Source organism: Cajanus cajan, chromosome 4 (genome assembly GCF_000230855.2).
Source record: "Cajanus cajan strain Asha chromosome 4, NIPB_CcT2T_4, whole genome shotgun sequence".
NCBI lineage: Eukaryota > Viridiplantae > Streptophyta > Magnoliopsida > Fabales > Fabaceae > Cajanus > Cajanus cajan.
In genome coordinates, this window is record NC_138520.1 from 13,766,742 (window position 1) to 13,783,586 (window position 16,845).

Below are 16,845 nucleotides of genomic sequence, written 5' to 3' on the forward strand. Positions count from 1 at the left end.
GACACCGTCTCCTTATCCGACAGCGGGGGCTCTATCTGTGCCGCCAACTCCCTCCATCGTTGGGCGTACGCCTTGAAAGATTCATCATTCTTTTTACTCAAGGCTTGAAGATCTGACCTATCGGGTGTTAGGTCGATGTTGTATTTGTAGCGCTTGAGAAAGGCGTCGGCCAACTGCCTCCATGTGTGTACTAGATTTCCATCTAGCTGCATATACCAGTTGAGCGCGGTATCAGCCAAGCTCTCTTGGAAGCAGTGGATCAAGAGCTTTTCATTTGTGGCATATGCAGCCATCTTGCGACAGTACATGGTGAGATGACTTTTGGGGCAAGTCGATCCCACGTACTTTGGGAAATCCGGCACTTTAAATTTGGGAGGGAATTGAATATCCCTCACTAAGCACATGTCGGCGGCATCTTTGATGTCGAAATCATACCCCTCCATAGCCCTTAGCCGATCCTCGAGGGTGTGGAATTGTTATTTTGAAACTTCGGGCTCTTTAATCATGATTCCAGCCCCAATAGGTATGGCGTGTGGAGGATCTTCTTCATGCTCTTCCTCCTCTCCCTCATGATGGGACCCATGGTCACTGTGATGAGATCCATGAATGTTATGGTGACGCATGAGTTCCAACATTTGCGCCATCTGCTCTTTGAGCTGTGAAAGCTCGGTCGTGAGCTTCTTGTTTTGTTCCTCTAGCGCTTCCATTTTCTTGATTTTCTTTGCGCATGTGAGGACAGAGAGATGACCAGCCACTTTCTAAAATGAATGTTTATTCTAATTAGCTTATTTATGATATGAATACACTCTTGATGTGAGCTTGATAATCTTTCATCTTTGAGGCGCTGCCTTTTTAAGATGAAAGTTTATCACCCTCCCTAGGCTATTATCTCTCCACAACGGAGAATCTCAATAGTCACGGGTCTCTTTCACTCACATCGAGAGGGTATTAGTGAACCTATAAATGATGATGAGGATGCATGAGGTATTATTGATAATGATGCCTATGCTCCTTACTTTTATTATATTTTCACACATTGGTTTTTCCTCTCATGTCATGACATTTTCATGCATGGGGATTATTCTTTAGACCTTATCACGAGGTTATTTATTAATGCACAAACAATTGCACATAAGCATTTACACAAACAATTCACTCATCCACGAACAGTCACGAGCGAATCACGAGGTACGGGTCTCCTGCAGAAAAGTGCATATTCAAGGAGGATCTAACTGTTCTCACTTGGTCAAAGGCCCCCAAGGTGCCCCCATTATAGGGACCCAATTCCTCTCGTCGTAGGTCGATGGAAAGCTCCAACGCACCGTCGGACTCAAGTTCATGGTTATCACCTTGAGTGATGTTTTCCGACAACGGTCTACGGGCACCTATAGACCCATTCGACAACGGGCCGTACTAACATCCACTCCCTATGGTTAATCACTCATGCCCCCGGGTATAGAGGGAACTGTTGTGTGCAAAGGTTTGTGTACAGTTTGTATTTCAAACAATTGCGGAATTTTAAACATACAACAGTTATTTAAAGCCATATAATAAAACATATTATAATACAAGCAAGGGGTAATGAAGTAATTTTAACTATTATTTGTTAAAATAATCTGTCACTAAATGGGACTGACTCTCGAAGCTTCCCCAGTGGAGTCGCCATCTGTCGCCACCGGCCCAAACGGGCCTCGGCGGTCGCGAAGACGGTCGAGCTCGCTTTTATTTTAGTTTTGAAAATGTATTGGATTATTAGAACGACTTGTTCTCAAACTGAGACCTTGTCGATCTTATCCAATTTATTTATTAAATGTCTCACCAATCCATATTAATCCCAAGCGGGACCCTCCATGGATTAGTGGTTTTCGCAAAAGGAGGGTTCGTGGAGTCGCCACCAATGTTTTACTCAAAACATTGGAAAAAGGGATAAGGCAATTGATTTTATAAATCAACTTTGGCCATTACAACCAGAGTTGGGTAAGGGAGTCGGTTACGCGTGGGGAAGGTGTTAGCACCCCACAGCGCCCCTTTCGGGTTCCCTATGACAGATTATTTCTAAAATAACAGTGTAAAATTACTAAATTACCCCTATTTATTCTAAGCAATTATAAATTAACTATCTACATGATGACAGTTTAAATATGCACACAGAAAGCAGTAAAAGGAAGGACTTTAAGAAGAAACCTTTGAAGCGTGCTTTTATATATTTCGTAAAACTGGGAAGCTTTTTGGCGTTCCCTCGCTCTACAAGCCCGCTCGCTCCCTCCTATAAAATTTTGACTATGGAAATCCGGAGGATTTCCCTTCGACTAGGTTCGAATCTCCAAGCTAAGTGCTCGGAATTCCAGAACTTAGTCGGATCGACTCCCAGAGAGATTTCTAGGGCAGAACACTGCTCAAAAACCCCAGAATACTCAAGGAGGGAGTCAAAACTGAGTGTGAAAGTGTGGAATGACGTCCAATTGACGTCATATTTATAGGGAACAGGCCCAATACGGGCTACAGAATCAATACGGCCGTATTGAAATTTTTGAACTTCAATACGGCCGTATTGAATTCAATACGGCCGTATTGAAATTCAGAAATTTCAATGCGCCCGTATTGAGTTCACTGCGGCTGTATTAAAACTTCAATACGGCCGTATTGAAGTTTCAGAAACTTCAATACGCCGTATTGAGTTCACTGCGGCCGTATTGAAGCTTCAATACGGCCGTATTAAGTTCAGTACGGCCGTATTGGGCTTCATTCCCTCCACTTCCTTATTTTGAGCTATTCTAAGACCTCTAGACCTACAGAGAACCCTCCTAGGGCCTTCCAGGAGTCCTTCTGGCTGATCTTCCTTCAGTCTTCGAGAGTCTTCAAGCTTTATTTCCGACCCGGACAATTTTAGGGGTCTACAATTACGAACTTGGCCGACCTCACCCTTATTTTCTGAGCTTCGTCCTTGTCTTTGGGCAAAACTCCTTCTTTCAAGTAGCTCCAGATGCCTGTCATCCATCCCTGGTCTTCGCTGTTGTTGGTATTGACGACTTTGTCGTCTAGGCTGGGTGAGTGCAAGGTCTCCTGGATGATGGTCTGATGTTGTCAGGGTCGTTTGGTGCTTGCGAGCTTTGATAGGAGGTCGGCTTGGGCATTTTGTTCTCACGGCACATGCTATATGGCGAACTCGTCGAAGGACGAGATCTGGTGGGATGCGATGTGGAAGTACCGCTGTAGGAGAATATCATTTGCCTGGTACGTCCCACTGAGTTGTTCCACCATAAGCTTCGAGTCACTGTTGTAACTCACTCTTCGGGCCCCGAGGTCGCGAGCCAGCCTAGTCCTGCGAGAAGTACCTCATACTCCGCCTGGTTGTTGGTCACCTTGAAGCTGAATTTGAGGGATTTCTCCAAAGTGACCTGGTTTGGGCCTTCCAATATGATACCTGCACCACCACCCTTAGAGTTGGAGGACCCGTCAACGTGTAAAGTCCATACCTGTGGTTCCTCGGCTGAAGTGGGCGTGAGCTCGGCTACGAAATTGGCCAGGCATTGAGCTTTCAGGGCGCCACGACTTTCGTACTGGATGTCGAACTCGGAAAACTCGACCGACCATGCAATCATTCGTCTGGCGAGCTTTGGCTTTCTCAGGATTTGCTTTATGGGGTAGTCGGTTTTGACTATCACCTGGTGGCTCTGGAAGTAAGGTCGGAGTCGCCGGGCTGCGGTGACGAGTGCTAGTGCCAACTTTTTGATCATTTGGTACCGTTTCTCCGCATTTTGGAGGACTCGGCTAATGAAGTAGATCGGCGTCTGTACTTTATGATGTTCTTGCACTATCACTGCACTGATGGCATTTTCTGCTACGGCCAGGTAGAGGAGGAGGTCGGTTCTGTGATTCAGCCTCTGTAGGATTGGCGGAGTCGTGAGAAAGGTTTTGAAACTTCAGAAAGCTTCCTCACACTGATCCCTCCACTGGAAGTCTTTTGGCTTCCGTAGCAGAGTGAAGATTGGCCCTACCTTCTCCGCGAGTCTGGGGATGAAACGGGACAGCAAGACTAACCTTCCGGCTAGGCGTTTAACTTCTTTCACCGTTTGAGCACTCTGCATCTGGATGATGGCTTTGCACTTCTCAGGGTTGGCCTCGATTCCTCTGCTAGTGATCATGAAACCGAGGAACTTACCTCCCTGGACGCCGAAGACGCACTTCTCTGGGTTGAGATGCATGTTGTGTCTCCTAATTTGGCTGAACACCTCGGCGAGGTCGGCAGCACGGTCTTCGGCTGAGGTGGTTTTGACCACCATGTCGTCAACGTAGACCTCCATATTCTGGCCAATCTGTTGGTGGAAAACCTTGTCCATCAGTCGCTGGTAAGTGGCTCCCGCGTTCTTGAGACCGAAGGGCATCACTCGATAGCAGTAATTGGCGTGATTAGTGATGAATGACGTGTGCACCTCATCGGGTGGGTACATCATGATTTGGTTGTACCTGGAGTAAGCATCGAGGAAACTGAGGAGGGCGTGCCCGGATGCTCCATCGACCAGCTTGGCGATGCTCGACAAGGGGTATGAGTCCTTGGGGAATGCCTTGTTCAAGTTGGTATAGTCGACGTACATTCGCCATTTCCCCGAGCTCTTTTTTACCAACACCACGTTTTCCAGCCATGTGGTGTACCTGACCTCACGGATGAAGCCGGCGTTCAGCAACTTTTGTGTCTCGGTGATGATGGCCTCCCGCCTTTCACCACCGACCTTCCTCTTCCTCTAGGCCACTGGTCTTGCCTCCTTGTGTATCGCTAACCTATGACAGATGAAGTCAGCGTCTATGCCTGGCATATCGGCACTAGACCAGGCGAAGAGGTCGGCATTCTTGAGGATCTCAGCTTTGAGCTGCTGCCACAACTCTGGGCTCAACTGCCTGCTGATTTTTGTGCACTGCCCGGGGAGTTTCCTGATCTGGAGGTCGTCGTGCTCGTCAATTAGACTTGGTCGTTCATCATGGGAGTCGGATCTCGGATCGAGGTCAGCGAACTCCACGTGGGTGATGTGAGCCACTGTGGGGGGATCACTTCGGCGTCGCTCGTCGGGTGAGGAAACTTTGAGACTTTCAGCGTAGCATTGCCGAGCTGTCTTCTGATTTGCCTTGACGGAGATGATCTTACCGTCACTCCCCGGGAACTTCATGGTGAGATGCGAGGTGGACACCACTACTCCGAGTTGATTTAGCGTCGGCCTCCCAATGATAATATTATAGGAGGTGTTGGCTTCCACGAGGAGGTAGCGGATCATGATTCTCCTCGTATCCAGAGAGGTTCCGAAGGTCGTCAGCAGATCCACGTACCCTCGAGTGTGAACTCGTTCTCCTGCAAATCCAACTAGTGGCTCTGTGTGAGGCTGGATGAGGGAGTGAAGGATGTCTAACTTGAGGAACGTCGGCCAGTAGAGGACGTCGGCCGAGCTTCCTTCGTCGATCAACGTCTTGTGGACCTCCCAGTTGGCGACCTCCACAGCGATGACCATCGGGTCGTCCTGGTTGGGGCAGACGCCAGCGTAGTCGTTGTTGGTGAAGGTGATCGGCGATGAGCTCTGGTGCGAGGCCGAGGTGGTGGAGTGGACGCCGTTGATACTACCTAGGTGTCTTTTTCGGGCTGAGCTGCTGGAGCCTCCCCCTGCAAAGCCACCTGCAATGGTGTTGATTACTCCTTGTAGATGAGTTGACCCTGTTTCCTAGCTTACCTCGGCTTGCACTGCTCCACCGACATTTTGTTGAGAGCCAGAGAGTTGGTCCGTGCGAGATCCCAAACCACGGCCTCTACCTCGTCCTCGTCCGGCGTAGCCTCCTCTGTTACCCTACTGTCGCTGGACATATTGGCTGAGGTGGCCCGCCTGGATAAGTTCTTCAATGCAGTCTCGGAGTGCGCGACACTCTTCAGTGGTATGGCCGTGATTTCTGTGGTACCGGCAATGCTTGGATTTGTCGGCACTGTTGGGGGCGTGACCTGGTGATGGCAGGGTGAGCAGGTTGCTGTTACTGGCCTCTTCCAGGATGTGGACTCTGGGCGAGTTCAGGGGAGTGTAGAAGTCGTATCTCCCCCCTTGCTTGTCCTAGCAATTTTCTTGAACTGGGTGTCATTGTTGACCTTGGTCTTGTCCTTGTGGGCCTGTTCTGGCTTTATTGGCCCCTTGCCGCGGACTTGGTCACGAAAAGCGGAGTGCTCCTCCATTTGGATGTAGCCCGCAGCACAGGCGCGGAGCTCGTCCATGTCGCGAGGAGCCTCACGACATAGGCTATCGACGAACGGTTCGGGCTTGAGTGCAATGAGCATGGCATGCAAGGCGACGTCAGGGTTTAAATTTCAGATTTTGACTGAGATGTTGGCGAAACGATCCATGAACGCTCTCAGTGACTAATCGTCGCCCTGGCGGAGGCTAGCCAAGGCAGCCAATGTGACATGATGGGGTCGACTGGTGGCGTACTGGGCCATGAACTACCTCACCAGAGTGTGGAAGTTGTCGATGGACTCAGCTGGCAATTGGGTGTACCAATTGAGTGCAGCCCCTTTGAGCGAGGTCAAAAAAACCCTACACAGAATAGCATCGTTGTTAGTGTAGAGGTTTACCTGTGTTGTATACAGGTCGATGTGTTCGTCCAGGTCCGTCGTGCCATCGTAACGATCGAGGTGGAGGAGCTTCCATCCGTGAGGGAGTGGTGTCTCCATGATGCCATCCACAAAAGGGTGACGGCGGAAGGTTGCTTGATCCCTTGCGACATGAGTAGGGGCCCTGCTGACTTCATGGGCTGACTTGTTCGTCGGTGCATGAGACCGATGTGTGGCAGGTCGTGGAGTCGGTGCCCTAGTCGCAGTTCGGGGTTGAGAGACTGAATGCCCCTCTTCCTCGTGTAGGTTGCTCACCTGAGGAGGATGATCAGAAGGGCGTCGAGGGAGCTGGGCGCGAATCCGCTCATTCTCAGCGCGCAGCGCCGCTAGGTCGGCTTCATTAGCGGTCCGCATCGCTGCTAGGTCGGTTTCGTGCTTGGCAAGCATGTTTTGCAGATCGGCGTCGTGTTGTTGCCGCATCTGTTCAACCTGGTCAATCAGTCTCCTCAATGTGGCTTCGTTATCAATGGTAGATGTATGATCTAGGTCGTCTGTTACTCGTCTGCTATGGCTTCTGGTGCAAACCATAAGCGTGGCCGATAAGAGCTGTCTTGATCGGCCCCACGGTGGGCGCCAAATGTTCTTACCGGGGATCTGAGGTAGAGTTGATCCGCTGGGTAAGGTCGGTGAGCCTCCTTCGCTGGTACGCTTGATGTTCCAAGATGGGAGTGGTACCTGCAAAAGAGACTCTGATGTTAAAGTTAGGGTTTGTATGAGTATGAGTCTTGTATAAATAATGCACGTACCTTGGTGTGAATTAGGGTTTCGTTGGGCCTTGGGCCTGAGATCAGTTATGATCTGATTAGATAGCAGATCTCGTCTAGACCGAGATCTTCCCAGCGCATGTCCGAGGTCGTCCTGCACTGTGATACCGAGCTCGAGCTCGGCATAGCGGTACGAATAGTACAACATGCTTGATTAGGAAAATAACTATACACGATTAGGACTTCAACGTAGAAATTTATCGTTACATCAATTTCAATAACCATACTCTCTCATGTAATTGAATGCACGCATAAAAATCAAGCCGCAAAATTTTCAAATTATGCACCCATAAGCGTTTCAAATTTTGAGAGATATTTAAAGGATAATTTAGTACTATTTAATTCCCTGTTCCTATGGTAAAAATGGTTATCCATTATGCAATTGTAGGAAAGGTTAGATTTTTCACTTAAAATTTCACTTAGATTCTTTCTTTTCATATTTTTCACTCAGGTTTTGTTTGGATTTGAGGATGGAAAAGGGAGAGTGGAAAAGGAGGGATTTGAAGGGAAAGTGAGTGGAAAGTGAGGTTGTTTGGATTAAGGGAAAGTGAATGGAAAGTGTACAGAAAGTTTGTGAAAGTTTGTGAGTGAATTGATTGATGTGATAGATAAAAATCAATTTTTTAATTGATAATTTTATAAGATTACTATTTTGCCCTTAGGTTAAAAAAAAGTTTATAATTATTATAATTAAAAGATAAATATAAAAAATTTAACTAAAAAAATAAATATAAAATCTTAATTTAAAAATAATTTCATTTAAATATTTTCTTTAAATTTAATGATAGATAAAAATTAAAAATTTAATAGATGAATACGTGATTTACACTTTTACCCTTAAATTAAAAATGAGTATAATATTATTTATTGTAAATAATAATAATTACAATAAAATTATATTAATAGGTATAATTTATTAAAAAAATAATAAATAATGATAATAATAATAATAAATATTAGAAAAATTATAAGAATCATAATAAATAATAATACTACTAATTATAATAAATAATAATAATATTAGTAATAATGATAATAATAATAATAATATTTATAATAATAAATAATAATAAAAAAATATATTATGATAATTATATTTTTAACATTATTTTATTAATATTTATGAAAGTATTATTATTTTAATTTTATAAGCATACATTATATTATTTTATTTTATTTTATTTTATTTTCACTTTTTGATGTCAATATTTAAATAATAGAATTTTCTTAATATAAAAAAATGTATAATAAAATTTTTGAAAGTTAATTAATAAATTAAAATTTTGATAAATTATTAACATAAATTAGAATGAAATGAAGATATATTTGTTAATTTTAGAAGTTAATTTTTACCAATTAAAAAATTAAGAAAATTTTAACATGTTGCATTTTTAAGAAAGTGGAACGGCCCGTTCTCAACTAGGGTTTTTAAGCTAATTTACTATTCTGGAACGGCCCGTTCCGGTTTGGGAACGGCCCGTTCCAGTTTTGGAACGGCCCGTTCTGGGAAAGCCTAGAAGCGAAAAAAATGGCACATAATCGATTATGTATGACACATAATCGATTATGTGCCATGCATAATCGATTATGTTGGCACATAATCGATTATGCAAGGCACATAATCGATTATGTGCCATGCATAATCGATTATGCTGGCACATAATCGATTATGTGTCCTGCATAATAGATTATGCACGTAATTTTCAGAAGGGTTTTTACGTCTTTCAATCCTTGCCAACGTGGCTTTCTTTGCTTTTCTTTACGGTTTATCGAAGAAGTCTCCGTACGCCTCTCCCGCTTTTCTTCGCTTTTCTTTTTTCGTATTTCGCTGGAAACAAACACGTTCCATCCTCGCCTTTCCTTCATCGTGTATAGTAAATCAATGCAAACAAACAGGGCTCAGTACTCAATAGATTTTTCCACTCGGATCGTTCAACTATTATATTGATGGCATAAAGTTCTTGTATTCGCAACTACTATTGAATAACACTAGAAGTGTATGTTTCGTTCACATTTGAGGTAATCATATTCAATAACATTTGAAAACTTTACACATATCTTTGATATAAAAAAATTTTAAAAAAAGAAGTAGGAATGGAGGTGAAAGGGAATTTAAAAAGTCTCATTTCTGATATAGCTAGCATTGTTGATGAACATCACATGTCAAATCATTTGACAAAATCTATATAAATAAATGGAAAATAAATTAATTTTGTCAATACCTTTCAGAATGGTGATAAAGTAAATGAATATTAGATAAAGAATAGATTTTTTATAATCAAATATTTGATATAAAGGATAATATTATTACTAATATATACATTAGTTATAATAGGATTAAAAGATATATTAAACTCATTATTATTGTATGCATGAATTTATAAATATTATATAATCATTTTTTTCTATTATTATAAAATAAAGAATGTAACAATAATTTTTAAATATAAATAAAATACATTTTAAAGCTTGAAACCAATAAAAAAATTATTATTGAAATATACTTATTATTTTAAAAAATATATTTTAAATCAAATATTCATGCATCACATGAATATAGATACTAATTAAATAGAAAAATAGAAAAGTGACCATCTAGAAGAATTTTTTTTATTGACTTAAATGCACTTTATTCCCTCATGTATTGTAATTATGTTATTCTAGTCCTCCAAATTTTAATTAAACAATTTTAGTTCTCAAGATCGTAGTTGTTAAATTTTAATCCCTCAATTTTTAAGTGTTCAATTTTAGTTCACCAAGTGTTGCAATTATGTTATTTTAGTTTCTTCCATTAAAAATCTAATAATTATTACTAATGTAGAGTTAAAGAGTAGTATAATATATTGGTATTTCTAATTAATTTTCTTTTAATATACTTATTTTATCTAATATACTTATATTTTTGTAAAAGTATATTAATATACTAATTTATATTTATGAAATTATTATTTTATCTATAAAAATAATGATATTATTATTGATATTAATTTATCAATAATATTATAATACTAATAATATATATCAATTTTATTTATTTAATGATAATAAATATATGTCATTTGATATATGAATAAAAATCATAATTCTAATTTAAATAAGTCAATAATTATATAATTTTAAAATATTATATATATATATATATATATATATATATATATATATATATTAGCCTTTAAGTTATTAAATTTTAAATGAGAAAGACTAAAATTATATAACTTCAATTTGTCATATATGATAGATTAAAATTACTTAATTAAAATTTTAGAGACCAAAATTATAAGATTGCATAATCATTAAAATTAATTAAATAATTAACTTAATTTTTTTTTAAGTTTGGTCTAAGTATTATAATTATATAATTTTTTATTTATCCATTAGTTTGATATTCAATACTTATAAAAAAAATATTCATATAACGCTTTAGTGCACATTTATGTCAGTATTATATTGTCACGATAGTATAATTTTATTTAATATTTAATAACGTTAACAAATAAATTGAAATTGTGTAGCTAAAATACAAAGAAAAATATATATTTTTGAAAAGGATAGAAAAACTGAATTATTTAAATAAAAACAAGGAGGTCAAATTTATAAAATGATAATAATAAGAAAACTAAAAATGTAGTTAAACTTAAATAACTTAATATATTTATATTGAAGAGTAGAAGATCCTTAAAAAAAATTGAAGAGTATAAGATATAATTAGCAATCAAATAAAGATTCGTTAAATGAATTCTACACTAACTAAAAGCTATCAGTAATGTAATTTGGGTTCATTTTGTGCATTTGTCGTAAAATCACGAGGAGAATTTTAAGCTAATAAAAGAATATTAAAAGTTTCACTTTTATTTTCTAGAGAATCAATAACATTTACTAAAAATGAAATATTGATTAATGACATCTTAGAAATTAAAAATCTGCAAATATTTATAAATATAATTAAATTAATCGTTTAAATTTATTTATATTTTATAATATTTATTAATTCTTGTATTTGTAATACTCATGTTAGTTAAGCTCAAGGAACTTATAAAAGGGATTTCCTTTTGTTAGGAATGTGCCTAAATATCTTTAGGAGAATTATATTTCAAATATTTAGATTTAATCTGTTTTGATTATTTTAGGATTTGTTTCCTTATTTTTAGAATAGGATAATATCAATATTTGATTATGTATAACAAATTTTCTCTATAAATAGAGACTCATGAATAAAATTATATTATGCTCCTTTGACAAAAATAACTCTTATAAAATATCCCTCAAACAAATATCATAAAATAACCCCATCATTGATATCTAGAGCTAAGGTTACGATCTTGGAGATGGAAGTAGAAATAAACTTTTCACAAATTTCTCCACCTATTTTTTATGGAGAAAGTTATGATCTTTGGGCGGTGAGAATGGAGGCATATCTAGAAGAACAATAATGGTGGCAAAAACAAGAAGAAGGAATTGTTCCAAGAGAACCGTCAAAATAATAAAACTCTAATTTTTCCACCATGTCCTTATTGCACAAAGACTAATCAATCATCCACAACAGAAATGTTGGTGGATACCTGATTTAAAATGTGACAAGTGCAGACAATTAGGACACCTAAAATATGTATGCAAATCTCATGAGCAACAAGAAGAAGCCAACATTATTGAAGATCAACAAAAAGAGGATGAAGAACAATTACTTTCAATGTCATTCTTTATGACAAAAAACCCTAAAAAGCTTAGATTATTGATAGTGGTTGTACAAACCATATGACTTATGATCGAGAACTCTTCAAAGAACTCAACAAAACTAATATCTCTAAAGTCCAAACAGGGAATGGAGCACACCTTACAGTAAAAGACAAAGGAACAGTGGTTATTAAAAGTCATTCAGGTTTGAAATTAATATCTGATGTTTTATATGTTCATGATATTAATCAAAATTTGTTGAGTGTTGCTCAGTTGTTGGGAAAAGGCTATAAAGTGTTATTTGAAGATAAAAATTGTGTGTGATTAAAGATATACACAACAAAGAAGTATTTAATGTCCATATGAAAAGCAAGAGTTTTGCTTTAAATTTGGAGAAGGAGGAGCCAATTATAAATGAAGATACAAGTGAAGAGCACAAAGATGCATGTCTTCAAAAGAAGTTTGATGATCAAGAGGAGAATGAAGATGATGAAAAAGCATCTTCAAGAGAGAAGTTCGAGACAAATGTTAAAGTGATCCCACTCAAGAAGGATTGCAACAAAAATCACAAAAAGAAGAAACCAATCAAAAAGAGAAAAGGCAAATTTTGAAATTCAAATTTAAATTAGGTGATAAAAATATTCAGTCAAGGAGGAGTGTTGGGAATATGCCTAAATATCTTTAGGAGAATTATATTTCAAATATTTAGATTTAATTTGTTTTGATTATTTTAGGATTTGTTTCCGTATTTTTAGAATATGATAATATCGATATTGGATTTTGTATAACAAATCTTCTCTATAAATAGAGACTCATGAATAAAATTATATTATGCTCCTCTGACAAAAATAACTCTTATTGTTAGTCACTTAGCCTCGTATAACTTAAGAGGGGGGGTGAATTAAGTTTTCTAAATTTTCCTCTTGTAAAAACTTTTTCAATTACTTTCTTATCAATTTATTTCCTTAGAAAAATTTGTAAGTAAAGAATGATGATGTAGAACAACTCAAACACAATTAAATAACAAATAAATAAAAGTGTAGGGAAGAAGAATTGCAAACTTGATTTTATACTGGTTCGGCCAATCCTGCCTACATCCAATCCTCAAGTCTCCACCTGAGATTTCCACTACTCTTGTAAACCTTACAAGACTTGAATTCTCCAACACCTCGGAACTCCCTTTCCTTGTGTTGAGATTCAAATACCAACAAGGAGAAAAACCCTTTCTCCTTTACAGATCCAATGATCAATTGAGTTTTACGGAATGACTCTCTTTGAAGAGTAGATATTACACTTTGATGATCTTAAAGAACTCTTAAGAGATTTTGCAAATGACTTTGGCGAAGTAGTTTTTGTAAATGATTTTTACAATAGAGTTCGTCACATTTCTCTGAAAAATTATAGGTATTTATAGACAATTGTTTCTTAGGTTATGTCTTTTCATGAAGAGTTGTAACTTTCTATAATTTTTCAGAAAATAGGCTCTAGTAATTGATTACAAGACTTGATAATCGATTACAACGGTTTAAGTTCAAAATGTTTGAAACGTTGTATAATTTAAATTCAAAATTTGAAATTTTATCTTCTAGTAATCCATTACAATGACTGGTAATCGATTACCAGAGAGCATTTTAACATTTGAACCTTGCACAAAGAAGTTTTCTTTCTCTGGTAGTCGATTACATCAAGTGGTAATCGATTACCAGACACATATCACCTGATTTGGCTTATGAAAACTTAAGATATAGAAAGCTTCTATTTTCCAGTTAAAAATATTTTTGTTTAATCTTTCAAATACTCTTTTTGCTTTCTTTTCAAACAACTTATTCTTATATTCAAAAAGATTAAGTTTAGGTTTTCTTGAAATCCTTATTTTAATGGCCAAGTGAAATTTGCAAATTCTAAAAGTTCATTTTACATACTAAGCTAAGTAGTTAAGACTTATCTAGTTATTACTTGAGATCTTGCTTCTTGATCAGCTTGATTTAACTTGACCTTTATTTTCTTCAATACTTTGGCATCATCAAAACTTTGTGCATATTTTCTTCCAAACTTATAAAATATCCCTCAGACAAATATCATAAAATAACCTCATCATTTTTTTATGATCTCATTTTATTTTATTTTTTGTTATGAGGGATAGGAGCTCTCCCTTTTTCCTTCTTCTAAAACCCTTCTTCTCCCTGTGTAGCTGATCGATAGTTATAATCTATATTGTAATTGAGTTATGTTTAATAGATGTTCTTATTCATTAAGATGCTCTTTCTTGCATCTTACTACTATCATTAATTCCAACACTCTCCCCAACTACACACTACATTTAAATAACCTTAAAAATGTGACCACGTGCCACCACTCTACACAGACACCATTTTTATGTATTGTTTGAATCAAAATATTATTAATAACTTAATATATAATTTATTTAAAAATATATAAATAAATTAAAATTAAAAAAATGTGACTAATTTCGCATATAAGTCTACCCCAACTCAATGAAATTGACAGAATGATCACATTTTCTCTACAAGTCTTTTTTTTTTCCCACATATTTTGTAGTAAATATGGAGTATTACAAGGTGTATGATGTCCCACGTGGACTAAAATTGTCTTTAGAGAATATTTATATACCAAATTATGATATAAATATACAAAAATATTTTAGGTTAGGCATCAGTTTTATGACTGAAGATTAAAAAATAAAATAACAACCATTCTTTTTTCTTCTTGATGACAACATAACCATTGTTTCTAACAAAATGTATCATGAATGATCCGAGGAGTAATAACTAACTTTAGACAAGCAAAGATCAGAATTACTTCCTAGAAAACTTATAGGTTTCTACTTTTTAGCTTTATGTTAAGCTTGTGTGTCTATATCTTCCGTAGGCATTAGCATCTACTTAATTAATGTTGGAAATTGGAATTTATTGTACCTTTGCCACCGAACATTTATATCGATGTACCCTTCCCATCTGATTATAAAAAATACAATCACATCGATATATATTTAAGGTTTTAGTTTGAAATTAGGTTTAATTGTATTTTTTTATCATTTTTTTCTTGTAAATTGTGCGATATAATTTTTAAAATTACATATCATGTCATTCAATTTATAAAAAAAATTATATTTTATTATTTTGTTAATTGATTATCTATATTAATTGATGGTTTACATATCTTATGGAACAACAATATAGTATGTTAATCATTAATATTGATTAATAATATGACACGTGTCACATTATCTTTTATATATATCAACAATTTATGAAAGTAATAATTAACAATGTTGGTGTATTTTTTAGAATGCATTTTAAATCATGCAAATGACATTTTTCATTGTTCAAAGCAAAAAAAAAAATAATAAACGAGAAATTGCTTTGAATTTAATTTACAATAGTTTAATTTCAAAATAAACATATTACTAGTAGTTAACATATCATGTTAGCGATAAATCCAAAGTGTTTGGTTCAGTGGTAAGGGTTGATCCACGCTTAAACAAGATCAGGGTTTCGAATTCTGCCTTGTGTATACAGCCCCGTTAAATCTCGGGGGTGTCTCCCACGTAAAATATCATGTTAGCGATTATTATGTTACATTAATAATCTACTGATAATGTTAAATGATTAATTAATAGATTATAAATATGTAAAATTTTAAAAGTTAAGTGAGAATATTTATAAAATTGTGAAGTGTGTTTGGAAAAATAACCATTAAACCTAAAATTTATATTTTTGAGTCGAGGAACTGCAAATTAATTAAGGCCGTTAGGTGAGTTTGACAAAATAGTACAATGTTGCATTATTTGGAAACTTCACTACAAAATTGAATGATGGTATTTTCTACTTTATTGGCCCAAAATTCATTACCACTTTGTCCTTTGCTTGATACAACTTTTAAGCATCGATAATTGATTCATCTTTGGTAACAAATAAGTGCTACAAGCTTAGGAAAAAAAAAAAAACAAATAAGTGCTACAATGTAGCGTAGCTAGCTAAAAGTTAAAATTAAAAAACAACAGAAGAAATTTACTTAAAATGGTAGTTTTGAGAAGATCATTGGATACCTCCACAAACGATTACGAAGAAAGCAAAGTCTATTTGTACGAAGATGTAAATGAGAGTTCTCAAATTAGCCAAGTTGAAAATTCAAAATCATTCATGTTGACACTTCTTATATTGCATGTACTTTTGCTTGATGGGAGAATCAATATGAATCTTGTTAACTGAACGCATTGTTTTTTTTTTTTTGTTCGTCCCTGGAGTATCTACCACCGACAACAGTGACTAATCTCCTCGTTACGTTGGAGGCACCTCAAGGGTGGGATAGCTGGTCCCAAGATTTAACGCGGCTGCATACACAAGGCAGGATTCGAACCCTGACCTTGCTTAAGCGTGGATCAACCCCTACCGCAACTGAACGCATTATTTAAATTTATGCAAGTTAGAAAAGAAAGAGACTCGTCACCACAATGATATAGTTAAACAACAATTTGATAGAAAATTTTATATACCGTTTATCATTCAAGAGAATTATATTTCAGAAATCTTAGATATACTTTTTACTATTTAAAAAAAAGATTTAAAAATGTATTAATTTGGATCTATAATGTAATTCAGAATTTTTTATTATAAGTAGTTCTTCAATCTCTTAATATATTTACTTGATCTCTATGATAGTACTAAAATCTCTTCTTTTTTTTTTTTTTTTTTGACAATTCTTTCCATGAAAGCTAGTTTTTTTCTTCTTCCTGAAAATGCATAAAAGAAA

General features: G+C 36.4%; 1 protein-coding gene across 1 annotated transcript; it reads right to left on the reverse strand.

Moving 5' to 3' along the window:
* Nucleotides 1-4,742: 4,742 nt before the first annotated feature.
* LOC145957180 (uncharacterized) lies at nt 4,743-5,498 on the reverse strand. The gene has a single exon (XM_083073394.1). It carries the CDS (start codon nt 5,496-5,498, stop codon nt 4,743-4,745), a length of 756 nt encoding a protein of 251 aa, XP_082929520.1.
* Nucleotides 5,499-16,845: the final 11,347 nt, after the last annotated feature.

Coding starts and splice junctions, on each gene's coding strand:
- LOC145957180 (XM_083073394.1), bottom strand. CDS start 5,498: ATGGTCATCGCTGTGGAGGTCGCCAACTGGGAGGTCCACAAGACGTTG.